Source organism: Cynoglossus semilaevis, chromosome 2 (assembly GCF_000523025.1).
Source record: "Cynoglossus semilaevis isolate Cse_v1.0 chromosome 2, Cse_v1.0, whole genome shotgun sequence".
In the NCBI taxonomy this organism is placed as follows: Eukaryota; Metazoa; Chordata; class Actinopteri; order Pleuronectiformes; family Cynoglossidae; genus Cynoglossus; species Cynoglossus semilaevis.
Genome location: NC_024308.1, coordinates 17,230,753 through 17,247,791, shown reverse-complemented (window position 1 = coordinate 17,247,791; position 17,039 = coordinate 17,230,753). Strand labels below are relative to the sequence as shown.

Sequence of the window (17,039 nt, the reverse complement as noted above, 5' to 3'; positions counted from 1 at the left end):
CCTTTATGTCTGATGTTATCCAGAGGGTTGGTGGGTGATGTAATCCCACCAGCTTGTCTTTAAATGTCATCATGTCACATGTCCAATCAAAAATCCAAATCAATAATACAGTGGACAATTAGAAACAACCACGCAGCAGGATTGAAACTGCTGTACGTAAAGCTTTGGCCACAGTGTGGCGGTTTGGTGCCAACTCTAGTCCGCTCCAGTGCCAAACGAGACCACAACATGGGCCTCCCTCTCTTCTCCTCTGTGTCTCTCTGCCTCAGCAGCAGGTCCTGCTACTGCAGCCATGCATGGCTGAGCCCAGGCCTCCCAGCTGTTCACAGGAACAGTAAATCTACACTGGGCACAGTTTTATTTTTACAACGGACCAAGCAGCCGTACTGCTGCTGTCAGTAAAGTGCCATGCTTCATAGATCACTGAGCAGGAAACATGCCTGTCAATAAAAAGATAAGATTAGTCAGGTCGAGCCTTAATTTTACTTTTTCTCATTTTACTTGTACTTTTACTTTTTTTTCTTGTCTTTGATAATACAATGTGTGTGTAAACTGGCTGTTGTTCAGTTAGAACGTGCTACAAAGTAGTCTCTAGTTGAATGTAACTTCCGACAGTGATTAAAAACATAACCTAGTTGTGGTTAAGCTAACGGTTGAGCAGCCGGGGGAAAGAAACGGTGAATCAAAGCTGGCGTCATGATGAGCCTTTTTATTTTAAAGCACATGTATTAGAGCTAAGTACATAAGGCAAAAAAAAAAAAAAAAAAAAATACTATTTCTACTGTACAACAAACAATACAAAAAATTACAAGGACATTAACATTTTAATACACGTGTGGCTGTATTGTTGCATGTTTATTACAATCGTACATAACTGTAATAATCTACAAGAGTTTAGTATAGATATACAAAAATCTGTCAATCAATGCTCTTAAGCAGCACTTTGTGAACAACACAGGTCTGTAATTATAGTGGATATATCTAAACACGTTAAAGACATATTTTACAGAGAGCGTTTTAGTTATCTATACAATATTTATACATTTATAAAAAAATGAAAGTGGGTGAAAATCTCGGTGAAATGAGAGGACGGCGTAAAGACATGGCAGAGTCTGATGGGGAAAGACAATTTTCAGTTGGTTAAAAAAATAAAATAATAATGAAAATCCACAGTTTTTATGACACTCGCCTGCTCCTTGGCATACACACACACACACACACACACACGCTCAGACAACAGTGTGTGTTTGTTTAACACAGAAATAGGGTTTTTCTTTTCACAGGACACAGCGCTTATATGTATTTACACACACACACATACACACACACACACACACACACACACACACATACAATGTACATGTAGAAACACCAGTGTACCCACCTATGGGCGTGCACACACACGCACACACACGCACGACTAAACATAATCACACACACAAACTCACTGAAAAATAAAAATCCATTACAAATGAGTGATTGGGTCGGTGAGAGGCCTCTCCCTGCCTGCAGGGGGAGTGCAATCATCCCATAATAATGTGCCAGCTTAGCTGTAAATCATCAGCCTCTGTCCACAGTGACTGACCACACCACTGAACAGAGAAAGCAGGCGTGGCACAGCCACACCTGCTGAGCAGCTGCAGAGTGGTGGGGTCTGTCTCCCTCCGTCCACAGGCGGTAACCTGCTGGTAACCTGCTGGTAACCTGCTCCACTACAGCTAACCAACATTAAATGCAACATCCCGGGTTTAGGCTGCACTGACAGTCAAGCAGAAAAAGCCCGACTGGCTGAAGATGGAGACGTTTTGAAAAAAAAAAAAAAAAGAAAAAATGGCCAAGTCTTAAGGCATCAAGTGACAACCTGAGTATTAAGTTTGAAAAGATTATCACACCAGGCTCAGTTGACTTTCAAAAACCAGTCGTTTCTGTCACGGGGAAATCAGTATGATCAAACCTTTCTTCTGTCGGACGTGTCAGGCAGCAAGTGGTGATAACGAAAAAGGAATAAAACAGTGCTATAAGTTATATATTTTATACTGTAAATACTGTATGACTATGCTGCTAGTTATTTCAGTAATATCCTTCCTAAGGAAGTTGTTGTCTGATGGTGTTCTAAGGCCACAGAGAGATCAGAGAGAAGGCAGCACTAAGACTTCCTCCTTTCCTTGGCAGGGTTCTTTTCTTCATTAATTTTTTTTCTTCTTCATTCTCCTTTTCATGGTTTTTCCTTCATGTGGTCACACTTCTGTCAAACCTCCGCAACCTCAGCTCTGTCTGTCAGGTGATCTAATTCATTGATGTCGTTTTTCATCTGTCTTCAAATCTCTGGATGCCTCACTTCAAAATAAAGGGCTCAGAAAGTCAAATCGTAGTTGAACATATTAGTCAATAATAACAGTGGACTCTGCAGTTCCATTTTCAGGATATTTCAGGACACTCTTGTCCACAGGGCCCCTGGCAAGGTACTTCAAAATGGTGAAAGACGAGGAGGAGGAGGAGGATGCCATTTGGAAAAGCAGCTACAGTCTCTCGTCGCTACATTCTACTGTCCGATGGGAGGTCAGCATGGCTGCGGTCGGCTCCTCGGTCACAGACAAAGAAGAGACTTGGTCTCTGTTACACCATGTTGTGGTGGTTATTTCTGTCGATAATGTCGGAGGAAGGCAGCAGTTCCTTTTTGATGGGAGAGGGCGGCGGTGTGACCAGCTTCACCCTGGGCTTGAAAAGGTCTGACACATAAAACACCTGGAGATAGAGAGGGAGAGAGAGGGGAGAGGGTGTGAGCCATATTTACAGTATGAAAAGCAGATGAGCATGAGACCAGATCTCTGTGAGCAACTTGGGACACCAGGTTCATCTATATACAGTACATGGTACTATGACAGGTACCACACAAATAAAGTCACAACGATGATCAATCTGTCTGTAGGACACTGGCAGGTCTCATTCTGCACAAGATTAAAAAGCGACATAAAGCTAGCTACATAAATCCCTCATCTTTGGCCTGCCTGCGGTCCAGATCTGTAGTATACTGAAAAAAACAGTATCAAAACACAACACAACAACATATCTATCATTGAACGTTCCATTTAAAGACAGCAATGTGAGTAAAAACCTTTCCTCAGTGATAACATTTTTAAAATGTTTTGAAAGTATCAGGTTTTAAGTTAGTTTAAAGTGGCTTTAGTTTATTTGTATTTATTGCCTTGGACTGAAAGTGTACATTAGTTATTGTACTTTTAATTAGCGACCTTATCAAGTTAAGTTTCATTTTACATGGACCATTCTTCCTGCTGCAACCCATCCTGGGTGTGGGTGATATGGATCCCAGAGCCTTCTGCTGGCAAGTGATAAGGTGGAAATATAATGAAGTGCTTCCCCTTTTTTTCAATAAAGACGTGTGTGTCATCACTCATGAGGTCAGAACCGGCACTTAATGTGAACTGGTCACTTGATTTCCACGTCAACTTCCTCTGTAACACTGTGTTATTCCAAGTTGATGGCACTGAGTAATCTCGCTAAATCTGATGACCTTAGTACAGTTAGCTCTGATGCCAGAGTTCTTAAGAAGTGGTGCCAGGGGTGACTTCCCATGTTACATCACTGCTGAGGTCTGCCTGTATTTTCTTTGTGATGAATGAAAGAAAGTCTAAGAGAAAAAAAGGCAGTAAAGGGATCTCTTCCTGAGATCTCGATGACATCATCAAACAGGAAAATGGGAAGGAATGGCCGGGAAAGGGCATTTTGGAAATGACTGTAACGGTGAAATATGGGTTCCATTTAAAAAGGGTCTGGGTCATTCAAGTGATGAAGGCTTCCACTGAGAAGTGACGCATGAGTGCAGGCATACGCACATACACTAACAGGCCTAACAGTGGAGTTTCCTTCCTTGTTGCCATTCTGTCCAGAGCAGAGAGCCTCAGCCAGACACTCTACAGTTTAGGCTGAAGTCATAGTCAGTGTTGACTTTATAACAGGTTTCCAAAAACTTGTCTGAAACTAGTCACTAAAGAGAAAAGTTCAAATGAAGTCCAAGATTGAGTTTCGGCTAAATCACATGACCTTGGATCTCGTGCTACAGTACAAGACTGACCAGTGAGATGGGGAGGGAGTAAGAAGCTGCCATCCGGGCTGTTCCAGGAATGTTCAACACGTGGTACACTACAGTTCAGTCTTCATTTCTACTTTCTGTAGTAGAATCTCTGACATGTGATCCACGATCTACTTATAAACCAAAGATTCTTAAACATCGTCTTCTACTGCAGTTTCTCATTTACTGAATATATCAGACCTTTATTGTGTTACATGGCATCACACATGCATGGACCTACACAGCTGCTTTTATGCTGCTTACAAAGAGCCTCTTTATCTTTACTGTCAATATTTAGTGTCATGTACTCTGGTGTATCATACATGAAACATTTGTGTAATTCCTGTCCAAGCCTGCAGCAGATCCGTTGTAGTCAGCTAGCCTTTAGCATTCTCTATTTAGTTTAACATGGGCCACCACTTCCTGTGTGAGGTATATACAAACCCTCACTGATTCAAAGACTGAGGTTGTATCTGAAATGAACACACCACAGTTAGAAATGCAGCCTATTGCCTCGTCTGTTCTTAAACCACATTACAGCAAACCTGGGATGCACATGTGGCTGCATTTTACAAGTGTGAATACAAATGAATCCATAGGAAGCATTAAAAACCACAGAGCCAACACTCCTTCAGTCAGAGAGGTTGGGAAACGTAACGTTTTCTACTGTCAAATCCAAACTCTAAAAGCCTAAGATTGTCATGTTGGACAACGTTGGCCTGATTGTTCCCTTTAAGAAAAACTTCCTCTTCACTGACCAGGCTGTAGCTTATGGAACACAATATTACTACTACTCTACTACTGTTTTACTCAGAGCTACTCAGTAAAATTACTAGTAAAGATCTACTAAGACAAAAGCCATCATGTTACTCTTCTCCAACTTGATATCGTAAATTTAAAATAAAACAAACAAATTACTACTAAGTGTGGAGTATGACATATAATGTCTATTAGCAATATATGGTACGATGTACTGTATATGTGTGTGTGTCTAGAAAATGCCCAACCTCAAATCAAACTGACTCAGCAGCAAGTGGGTTTTTGGAGGAAATGTCTTTAAGTATTCTACATTACTTACCCAACGCCCTATTTGTGCACCAATAAATGAAACATGTTTTCGTGCACATGAAACCGCTGTGCCTGAGCAACACGTCAGCAAATGAGGTTCCATAAAAGTAGGTCAAAATTCAGTCTGGAGAAAACAATCAGCTGTTCAGCGCCTACTTATCACACACTTCCATGTGTGGCTGGCTCGTACATTAGAGGTTAAAACAACCGTTTAGGAGGCCGTATAATACGAAGAGACTTGACTTGTGGCCGTTGACTGATACAGTTGACTTCCTGCTTCTACACAAGTTCACTGACCACAAAGACAATGCCTCAGTATCCGAGACCCCCCACTCTGGGCACTATATCCACATGTTTTTGAACCAAAGCAGTTTTGTTTTTGCCATGACCCCAAACTTCTCCATTGTGACAATGAACTTTGAAAAACAACTGAGCGCTACAGCCGCTTTCTCTCTGACAGCTGTTTCCTGCTGCCTTCAGTCCTCTGACCTTTCTTACGACACATGTTCAAAAAGTAGGTCACTGTGTCTGACAGGAAGTGTCAGGTAAGGCTGACCGTCAACTTCCTCTTGTAGTTCCCTGTTTTCCCTGAATCACATGCTCCCATTAGTATTCTGTGACTGGTGATTTGTGGAGGCCTTAACTTCGGGTCAGACACCCGGCTTGCGCCAGACCAAAATCACCGAGCGCAGGACACTGACTAAGTCCACAGCTGACAAGCTGAATGACTAAATTGTCAAATGGATTGTGAGAGACTGTAGACAGATTGATATTAAGGACAAGGGCTTCCCTGGAGTTTCCAAAGTGACTTCCGACACTTTCTACACTGTTAAGAATGATCAGAAATGTCATCATTTGGATTAGTCACCACCATTAAAAGCAGCTATGACACATATTTGCCTGCCTGCCTGTCTCTTCATTACAGTATATATATATATATATATATATATTTACATACTTGAGGAAGTAAATTAGATCTTGAGTAATCGTGATTAATGAGGTGACTAATCCACAGCTAGCCCAAACCCCTTGGTGTTTATAATGGATTAGCTGACACAGTTAAATCAACCTGAAATATCCCTGGAAACAAAGGGCATTTTTCAAACCACATCATCCATCATGTCATATTTTGTGCGAAGGTTGACAACTACACACTTGGTTTGACGTGCAAATTCACTTGGAACTACACACATAATGATCACATGCCTCAGGATGGATTAATTGACTATGTTGTTCAGGCTCTAAAAAAAATCTGTTACATTAAAATATGATGTCAGTCCAACCAGTGATTGATTTAGAATTAGCCTCTTAACAAATACAGATTGTTTTCCTTGGTTGGTGTCCTCCACATGTATTTAATGGGTGTTTTTATATCTAAGAGTAACATACACTTTTGACATAACTACAATATTTGAATACAATATCAATATAAAGTCCAAAGTACGCTATCAACACACCTGTTGACAGCGTAAAGGCAAAAGGTCCTGTTTCCTACGTCCACTCATCTACTGTCAGGTTGTTTCTGCTCCACTGCTCATTGAGACGCTGGAGCAGTCGAGCTAAAGTGCTCACAGATGTGAGACTGGGCAAATCAGAAGGGGCGTCAGGGATTGTAAAAACTAACCTCACTGCTTGATCGGCAGGGGTTTGACTATGCATTCATGCGGATGTGAACAGCGTTACTCTGTGTGTGTGTTAGGGTGTCTGTGTGAGGGTAGGGGAATAGTTGAGATGGATTAAAACCACACTTGTCTCCAGCCAAGACGCAGACAGGGCTCCTCTCTCCTGTCATTTCCCTCCCTTCGCTCCTCTTGGCAGATGTGACCATCGAGAGTTCAAGTGGAGCACATTTTTAAAAACTTTTCTTTTTTTTTTCCCCCTCTCTAAACGTCAATGTTGATGTTGTACATGAGTAACAGCCATCTGGTTGACAGCTTCACTGTATTTGTTAGCTCGTGAGTTCATGCTAGATGCATCAGTGATCCTGGCATTTCAGGAGAACACAACTCCAAGTGTGCATGTACACTTCAGCGGTGCCAGGGTTTGCCAAGGCGCCACTGCTTAGGTATTGCTGAATTTTATGAATTTAATCCTTTCCATATTCATTATTTGGATCTGGTATAAAAAGGTAAAGGTTTTCGTGGGTGAACGCGTGCGAGTAATGGGCGTGTGTGTGTGTGTGTGTACACATTAGTTAATGTTTCCATACTTTTCCCAGAGGCAGCAGAGTTTAAACCGAGGCCTGCTGCGCTGTTAGAACACGAGCTGCCAAATAAAAAAGCCCTGATAATTAACAACTTCATTCCTGATTCAAAGCCTAATCTCCTCTTTTTACACGCCTGTTATTTTCCTCTGAGCCCACGTTCAATTTTCCTTGGCTCCGTCTGGCTTAGTATAATGATGAAGTTTAAGAAAAGTCGTCTGGCAACTGCCGCGGCAATATGTCACAGAAGTAGGTAAAGAGTTGGTGAATATAGATCCACAACCACTCACAGACTCACAAAACACCAACACACTTTCCAGTTGTGTGTTATTCATTAAAAGGGAATCGGTTTCTCTGCCTGTTGGTTTTTATTGTTTCTTTTTTCAATAAAAGCAGAGAGAGATTTAAGTAAAAAACAGTGAGTGATTTTGTAAAGATTATTCCATCTGTTGGTTTTCTAAACTGAAATGTTATTTAAAAAATGAGTTAATGTTTTTTTTTTTTTAATGTGTGCACTTACAATGCAGTAGGCCACCAGGGCTCCTTGCACGAAGCCTGCGAGGACGTCAGTGGGGTGATGCTTGTGGTCGGAGACTCGTGATAGGCCGGTGTAAAAAGCCATCATCAACAGGGTGAACTGCAGCAGCGGGCGAAGGAGGCGAGCGCCGCGCCACGTAAACCTGGACTGCAAGTAGAACTGCAGAGCAGAAGAAAGGAAGGAAAGGAAAGGAAAAAAGAACAGGTGACGTTAATGTTTTTAGTCGTGTCACATTAGTATGCAGGTACTGTATGAAGTTCAAACATTTGGTACTTTTTTATTGGCTTTGAACCCTGTGATTGCTGTGTGTTGTTACAGTATAAAAGGTCCAGAGTGAATCAAAGTGCCAGACAGCTCTTCCACTAACAGAAAAACATACAGACTCCACTGCCTGAGACCCGGACATGACATGGTTCTACGTCCCAGCTGTGAAAACATCGGGACCACTTGAGCTCTCACACACACACACACACACACTTTTACATGCTGCATGTCTTTTCATTCAAACAGGAACAAAAACAGGAACACGTGACATTAATGATGGACATTAAGTCAATTTGAAACAGCTCCAAAAAATTGTTTTATTTATTTATTTATTTTAATCTGAGTGCTGAGGTCAGCCAAGGTTTCTTACACATCCTGTGTTTCTGTACCACTTATGCCCTCAACTTCCTGTCTCTCACACCCAGAGACGGAGAACTGCCCGTGAGAACTGCCCACTGTCGAGGTCCATCCGGAGCTAACCTCCACACCGCTGTCTGATAATCAGCTAGGCTAACAATACACACAGACAGACACGGCTCCTCTTACTAATCTGTGCTCTCCACCATTAACGTAGGTAAGGGCGTAAAGCTCACACTTCCTACATGAAACTCTATCATTGTTCTCCTCACGGAGCCGCAGGAAGCAATCCCTCCCATCCCCTCCAGTTGTGCTCTCTTTTTCTTGGCAGGGATGTTTAGACGTCAAGCTTCCTCAGAAGTTGTTCTTGGGTGGTGGGTGAGAAATGCACATGAGTTAATTCTGTCTGACGTCCCACAGTCAGGGAGACAACATCCTAAATCTCTTAGGTTTATGAAAGGATTAATGTGCGACACAGAAGTACGCCATTAAACTTAGTCTAAACAAGTGGATACAGTGATTGGCCGAGTGATTTGGCCCCGGCCAACTGTTGCACAGTGAGCAAATCCACATACACTGAGTCGCCTCAGACAAAGCAATAAGGAAAAACCTCATGCAATCTGAAGGTGCACTGCTGTATCCAGCAGAGAATTTGGCATCTACCTTACAGGCCTGCCCCTCCACAAATCTGCTGTGTCTGAAATACTGAGACTTGAGAAAAACAACAATAAAACACAACAACAGAAGGAGTCGCAGCAGATTCCCATGAGAGCACAAAACAAAAGAGACATGGAGTCTGGTGGTTTCTGCAGGAATCCTTCTCCCATTCTCTTTGTCTCTCTCGCTGTGCTGAAAGTGAGTGGTGAATAAAAGGAAAACACGACACAACAAAGTGAGAAAGAATAGGACAAAGACATAGCTGTGGTTTCACCATTTGTATCACAAACATGTTTTTTTCTTTCATGGAGCAACACGTTGTCTGCTGTAGTGATAGCAGGAATAATAACTACATCACAGTGTGTATTAGAAACCCTGAGAGGAGATTTGAAGGACACATTTAAGTGTGCTTGTACACTGTGTTTGTAGCTGTGTGCCATCTCTGCCAAGGTCTCAAACCACATCAGTCGAAATAGCAACACTCAAACACGCTGCACGGAAAACAAAAAGGACCAAATATGAGGGTTGCGGGAGGGAGGTGACAGCCGCACTGCGAAAAACGGTGAGCAATCAATATTTGTTTTATCTTGTGGAAGTTTGTGGTTATCTATCTAGGGCAGAACAAACTTCATCACCACCAGCTTTGTCAAGGAAACTGTGGTGGAAGATGACTGAGCTGTGGCTGTAGAGAAGACCTTCCTATAGAATCTATGAATCTCAAATAAATAAAACATAATTTTCTTCTTTCTTTTTTCCACAATATCATTTAATCATTTCGGATTAATGTGGCATTAGACCTGTCATTACTCTTTACTCCCTGTAGTAATAAATGGTGAATCTAAGATTAGAAAACACCACTAAAATATTTAAAAAAATATATATATAAAATATTCTCTATTAGCAGATATTGGTCTTCATGACCAATACTTTATGCTGAAAGAATTTTTTTTTTCAGTTTTTGGGGGAAATTAAACAGCTATTGGATATAAAAACTTTGGCCTAAATATAAACATATATGTACAGTATATTTGTGTTGTTGCAAACACAGTGCATCTTAATGTGTTTTGTTTTCAAGCTAAATCAGGAGACACACACACCAAAAATACACACAAATAGAAGAACATCTTTCTAAATGTGTAGGGAGGATCTGTGACTCAAAGACCTGACGTCACATGACTGGTTTTCTCAAGTCGAGAACCAAACATGCCGCAGATTCCCTTTTACACTAGGAATGCTGCCATTGTGGGCAGTGGCACTTTGTCCCAGACTGTTTTATATTCCAAAACACTCTGCTGCGCTCCCTGAATCACTCTACTGTCTTCACTCCAGCATCCTCTGGCTATGGTCAGGAGCCTGCCACAGCTGGAACACTGGTCTCTGCCTCGTATGTGTGTCACTGTGGTCTGGATGCTGAACATTAACATTCCACTGCTGCCTTTTTCCTCCTGCCTTTAATTCATCTGCTCTCTATGGTTTGCACCGGATTCAGCTGTAGGTTCAACCAGAGGCTGGGAAACACCCACAGCAAACTCTCACTGCACAACAATATTATTCTACAATACACCGAGACTAACCGTCAGACCGGCGTGAGATCCAAAACCACATGAAAACGCAAATGTTTGCTTTTCTGCCTCAACCGTCTGTAGCTAGGCCAGTGATGAAAAAAAAAAGTATTTCCAGGTGTCCAAAAAATGTAAGATTGGTTTTAAAGTCACAACCTCACACAGACCTAGAGAGAACCAAATATCAAATAGACGGCGTGTAGTTATTGGGTCTTTCTAATGGAACAACGTCTCAACATTTAACATTCACACGCCTGGTGACCTGCTCCCTGGAGCACTCGTCACAGAGTTCAAGTGAGAGAAGGACGACATGGGAAAGACAAGATGTACCAAACTGCTGGACTGAAGAAAGTAACTCCCCACATCTCTCTGAGGAACAAGGAGGAGAATGACCACTTTCATAAGTTAAGCAGAGGAGGAGGAAAAGGAGGAGACGGACGGGAAGCAGAAGAAATTTATCAGAACATTGTTTTGTTTTGTCTCAGACGGCGGATCTCTTAATTAAAGCCCCCGTCTCTTTAGGCTGCCCTGCTTGTCGTATCTGTCAGCCTTTGTTTGTCTCTCAGCACACACACACACACACACACACACACACATGTCTTTGCAATGAATGTGTTTGTTTTCATATGTATATCAGGGTTCAAATTGAACGGTGACTTACGGCCAGATAAAGCATGGTGAACATTGAAAAAGAGGCGTGTCCTGAGAAGAAGGATTTTCTGTGGAATAAAAAAAGCTTGTGTTCAGTTGCACAGTCACTAATATTAATAACAGAATATCAACAGTTCTTTTTTTTTGGCACAAACCTGGCTTCTTGCACATCACTCTCGTTACCAGTGCAGGTGTAGTTGGTGATGTATCCCAGGGAACAGTCGATGGTGGAGAAATCAGGTCTGCACACATCTATGAAGTGGGGTCTCATACGACCCACTGACACCTTCGCAATGTCTGTGAATGACTGACTGACGGCACAGCCGAAGAGGAACACGCCCATCTGCAGGACAACATGTAGTAGTGATCAGATTAGTACACAGTCATTCAATTCAATTCAATTTTATTTATAGAGCACAGTGGTAATGTTTGGAGAAGGAGAAAAGTGACTTGATGATGATTGAAAAACCTATAGCCAGCGTCTGACCTGTTTATAGAGCGCGGCCACGTAGGGATTCCCCACAAAAGACTTTGTTCCTTCGTGTAGTTGGTGAATTCTGAAGCACTCACCGATCACAATCTAAAACAAAGAACAATTAGCTTTGAGATAAACACAGATTGACACCAAAATCTAAAAAATGAAGAATGCAGCCTTAGATAACCATGCACTACAACATACATATCAGTCATACAGTATCTGAAGAGGTCATGCAATAATATCTGAAACAATTCCAGGCTTAAAAATACAGATATTGAAAAGATGACGTGTTGAGGAAAAGACATGTGAGACAGAATGAGTGAGGATGAGAGACACAGAGAGTGAGCATGGCCTGCCCTTCCATCAGGCAGGTTGGATGTGGTGTTAGACTCCTGAGAAGGAGTGACGCTGTGGTCAAACGTTTGTTGGAGTTTAAGAATATGAAGGGATGGGAAAGAACACAGGCACAGCTTGAAAACGTCCACCTCTATCGTGACAGATTTGGTTTAGAGAGGATTTCAGTCCCAGTACCGGGGCTTAGACTGAGTGGACTAATCCCAACTCCTCTGGTATTCCACACAGATGGTTCTGAGCAGGGTTGGGCCCCATGAGAAACCTCATCTAAGAACAGGGTGCTTAGAAGCCTGGAGATGTCAATCACAGCTGTACCACCTGGGGTATGTGAGTGACAGGCTGGCAACTCTCCACCACCAACCCATCCACACTTCCTTCCTGTATGGACAAAGCTTCACTTTTCATTTTCCCTACTGACCCAGTCTGGCAGGAAAATATTTACCAGCCCATCTCTGAGGCTGCAGACTGGCTCTGGATACATGGACATGTGAAGGATCACATTTCATAGACATAACTTCAGAAATGCAAAACTGTGGTGTGTGGTGTTGCATGTTACTGAACCAAAACTGTAAACTGAGTGGGAGATTAGAGCCACATGAATCCCAATTGTATTTGGGTGTGTGTTTGCGTGTAAACCCTCTTCTTATCTCCAGGTTTTGAATATGACTATAACGAATGCATTATTAACACAGATGCTGATGTCAGATTTCTCGCTCTGTATTTGATTTTGTAAGGAATGGAAATGATGAAAAAATCTGAGGCGCCACATACAGATCACTGTCAGCTCTTCAAGACGGAGACTGCTGTGATGTGTTAAATGTGGCACTTCAAAAACCTCTCCGCTGTTGACATTTCTGTCTTGTAAAAGCAGAATAAATCATAGGGTTCAATCACTGCCTTACGGGATTACTTGGATCATCCGTCTGTGAGCTCATAGAGCTCTATATCCTAATGTTGTTCACGGTGTTCTCACAGTGGGAAGGTATGGAGAGACAGGTTTCACACTATTGGGATTTCTATTTAAAGGGACACACGCACAACTAGGCCTGACTAGAATCTGCTTTCAATGTATATGTCTACTGAGTGGGTGTGTGCACGGGCGTGTGTGTGTGTGTGCGCCTGCAGGAGCACGCATGTGAACTTTAAAGGAATGGTTTCGGCATGGCAGTAGACGCTGCTAATGGAACACAGCTGTGCGGGACACGGCAGCTTTGCCCACACGTGAACATGTGAGGAAACTGACTAACACAGGCAGGCTCCTGGTTCTAATAAGAAGAAGGGCTGAGCTGGTACAGTGTGTGTCAACACACACGTTTGTGCGTATATGTGCCCATGACATTTGCTGGTGAACAGACAGTGGAAAAAAAGGACTGGGGACTTTTACGGGGGTGCAGTGGCACCAGGACTCAGGGGGCAGTGAAGCTTTCTAACCTGACCTGAGGGCAGAAATGATCATCCATTTACTCCTGGACAATGTCACTGTCATGTCTTTCCACTGAGACCTCCTGAACCTTTGCCATAATACTTCATATTCAAGCGTGGTTTCAGTCGTGGGAATGACTATTTTGCATTGTGGAAAGTGGTAAAACACCTCAGGCCACTATCGCTGCTGGAGTGGGAGAGAGCTGTGACACATTCACCCACAGTAATGTACAGGGCAGAGAGGCCAAGGTGTCAGGGAGCAGGAGCACGCAGGGGGCATGTGAACTGGCAAAGACCTACTGAAGTCAGTACACACAAACACAAACCTCCCTAATGTTGCTTGGACTACACCGAGTCACAGATTTAATGTGGATGAAAGAGTAAAGTATGACAAAGAAAACAAGGAATAGATTTATTTAAATGTATAATAGAGCCTGGAGTTATTTAGATAGATACTGCATGAAGACAGATAGTTTAGGGGGCTACAATATTGTTACTGAATTGTCTTGAAAAATTGACTTAAATATGATAAAATGTGCAAAAAAAAAAACAAAACAAAACAAAACAAAAAAAAAACCAACAGGTGTGAAGATTGACTTACAGAGAAGATGGCAATAAGAATGCCCACACCACAAAGCACAGCATCACTAATGGTGTCTCCCTCTTTTCGGGGGAAGCGGATGGACTCGTCCGAACAGTAAAAGCCGCGCTGGTATGGCTTTATGGTGCTAGTCTCAATGATCAGGAAAGGCAGGCTAGCTACAAAAGACACAACAGAAAGAGAGGGCAAAAATAGAGAGAGGAAGACGGGAAGAGAGAGAGAAGAAACAAAGCAAAAAGCACAAGGTCAGTGACACAGACATTTACAGGACAGAACAGGCGAAGCACAAGGGGCATGCTGGCACCAGGGGCAGAAGTGGGTGAGGGCTCAAGGATGTCATGTACGGGCAGCACAGAACAAAGGAGTGACTCATATTTAACCTCAAACCTCTGAAGGCTGAATTAAAAATATCATAACCCTTCCTTTATTGTTATCTGTTGTCAATCATTCACAGCCGCCTATAGTACATTAAACCTTTGGCCCTCGCCATTTCTACCTCCAGTGTTCTCCCAGGTCTACACTCCTCGTTTCGGGGCAAACTTACAGACACCACGGGCAGTGTCAACCCAAAAGAAGTAAGCACCGCGGAGGAGACGGTGCTCTTCTTGTAGGGGTATTTCAGGCTGGTGTCACTGCAGTACAGCCCCCTCTGGTAGGGACGAACAGAGGAGCGGTGCAGAACCAGGCTGGGCAGCATTGCTACACACACATAGGACACACATCATGATGAACCTGAACACAACACGGCTCAATGGCTACACTTACCTGTGCACTGTGGAAGGAAAGGTTAAAGTTATGTTAATTAATCAACCCCTCCCTCTCTTTAGCTAAAGCAAATACACAATGACATTTAGTGCTGAGGGTTCAATAATCAAGGCAATGGAAGCAGACCAGCAAACAGACAGGTCAATATATTGAAACACTATTCAGTGCTTTGGAAGCGATGAGAGTGCCATTCCATGTTTCACTGCTGCAACTTGAGTGCAGTTTCCTTTAGCTTAGCTGTATATTAAGTAAGGAATGTTTCTATGACTCAGTCCAATAATTATTAATCATTTCAGACATTTTATTGATTATTCTCCAGTACATATTTAACTGCATATGAATGTTTGTTGTCTCTAGGCATAAAAAACAAAATGTTTATTTCCACTTAAAGGAAGCCTCCCTAGAAATTATGAGTCATTTTCTTTTCTTTTTTTTATTCCAGATCATGTGTGAGATGAGTGAACACTTGGTTTCAAAAAGGGATTGTCCAACTGAAGATGAAAGAATCAGGGCCAGCCACTGTGAATCATTCAGACAGCCTGGCCATTTTTCACAATGAACAAAAAAGAAGAAGAATTCTACTGTTAAAATACCTGTTGGGTCATTGCAAACCAACCAATTCTTTGTAAAACTGAACAAAAAAAAAAAACAACTTTTAGTTAATTTGGCTTTTTAGTTATAAGAGGTGACATTATGTTTGTGTAATGGATCACAATTCATAATAAAACAGAAAGCAAAAAGTCATTATTATCCATGTCATTATCACTTCCTCTTGCTAAAATGCTAACATCGCTATTGTCAACTAGAAAGAGCTCCAAACTAACATCATGTGGAAAAAAACTCACCCACTAAGGTACCAGTCAAAGCTATAACTGTCCACTTAGCTGTACATGCTGTAAAGATGACAGACGTTTGCTTCTTTTTTTTAAAGATTAAAGTTATTTTAACTTTTGTTAATTATATATTGACAGTAACATCTTAGGTCTGTTAAGTGTTTAATGACAAAAGGTGCCATCTTTAAAAAGAAGCAGTTAAAATATAGGGACTGTGTCCAAACACATGAGCAATTTGGGCAACTTAAAGACACCAACAGAAGTGACTACGAATCAGGAAAACAAATGGGTAAAATAAATACATGTCTGTAAATCCCAAATACGTGTGTCCACACTTTGGCTGTGACCGCTACAGTCTGAGATGTTTTAAAACGTGTCAGTGCCAAGAAAACAGAAAGCGAGGCCACCAGTCTCTGGAACATTTTCCGTGAGAGCTTGTACGTGTGGCGTGTGCGTATGAACATGGGGGTTGATGAATTGAAGGAGCTCAAAACATGGAGGTGTCCTTAAGAACCCACACACAGACAAAGCCAACACATACAATCAATGTCAGACTGCACAGAAAATATTCCCACATGTGGTTCATGAGGTTAGCTCACATCACAGGGATTTTTGCCATGTGGGTCAAAGACAGAGATCTAGCCATGAATGTCTCTCATGCGGCTGGAACACCGCAGCTGTCGTCTCACCAATGATGGGAGAGATTGGGTTACTCGATGGCCGCGTAAAAACACTGCAATCACTAGTCATGTGAATTTATACTTAAAAACCTCAAGACACACATTTCTAACACATTCCTGAGAAGAAAGGGGACGAAAAGCCACTGTCTTCAAATCCTAGACGTCTGTTTTCCTCTGTGTCAGTGAATCCAGATCATGTCAGCACTACAGTTGTGATGGAAAAATGGATGACTTTGGCACAAATGTTCTCTCCTTTCTTGTCGTTGAATACAAATTACTATTTGAGCATCGAACCGCAGTACACGCCACAGCCTTCCATCTTACTGCCCACTGCCTCATTCATCGGTGGTAAGCAGAAGGCAGCAGATGGTATGGTCACTGAGGCCAACACCTGCACAAACAGCATGCAGGGCCAGGGCTTGACTGGCAGCTGGTGGGTGAACTCCAGGCTGAGCCAATCTTTGATGGTGCCTGAAGTCCACACTGCCCACACAACCAGCACCACTACTTTGGGGT

General features: G+C 42.3%; 1 protein-coding gene across 2 annotated transcripts in view; it reads right to left on the bottom strand.

Moving 5' to 3' along the window:
• Positions 1-1,441: 1,441 nt before the first annotated feature.
• The window catches only part of plpp3 (phospholipid phosphatase 3), a 26,906-nt gene continuing 11,308 nt past the window's right edge, over positions 1,442-17,039 (bottom strand). Inside the window, exons 2-7 of one of the 2 annotated variants that reach the window (XM_008307106.3) lie at positions 14,246-14,403; positions 11,878-11,970; positions 11,546-11,733; positions 11,401-11,458; positions 7,882-8,058; positions 1,442-2,745 (exon numbers count right to left, since the gene is read on the bottom strand). In XM_008307106.3, coding sequence (XP_008305328.1) covers positions 2,617-2,745; positions 7,882-8,058; positions 11,401-11,458; positions 11,546-11,733; positions 11,878-11,970; positions 14,246-14,403 — 803 coding nt within the window. In that variant the 3' untranslated portion in view covers positions 1,442-2,616. Of the gene's footprint in view, positions 2,746-7,881; positions 8,059-11,400; positions 11,459-11,545; positions 11,734-11,877; positions 11,971-14,245; positions 14,404-14,789; positions 14,945-17,039 lie in introns of both variants that reach the window. The other variant, XM_008307107.3, reaches the window with a different exon arrangement.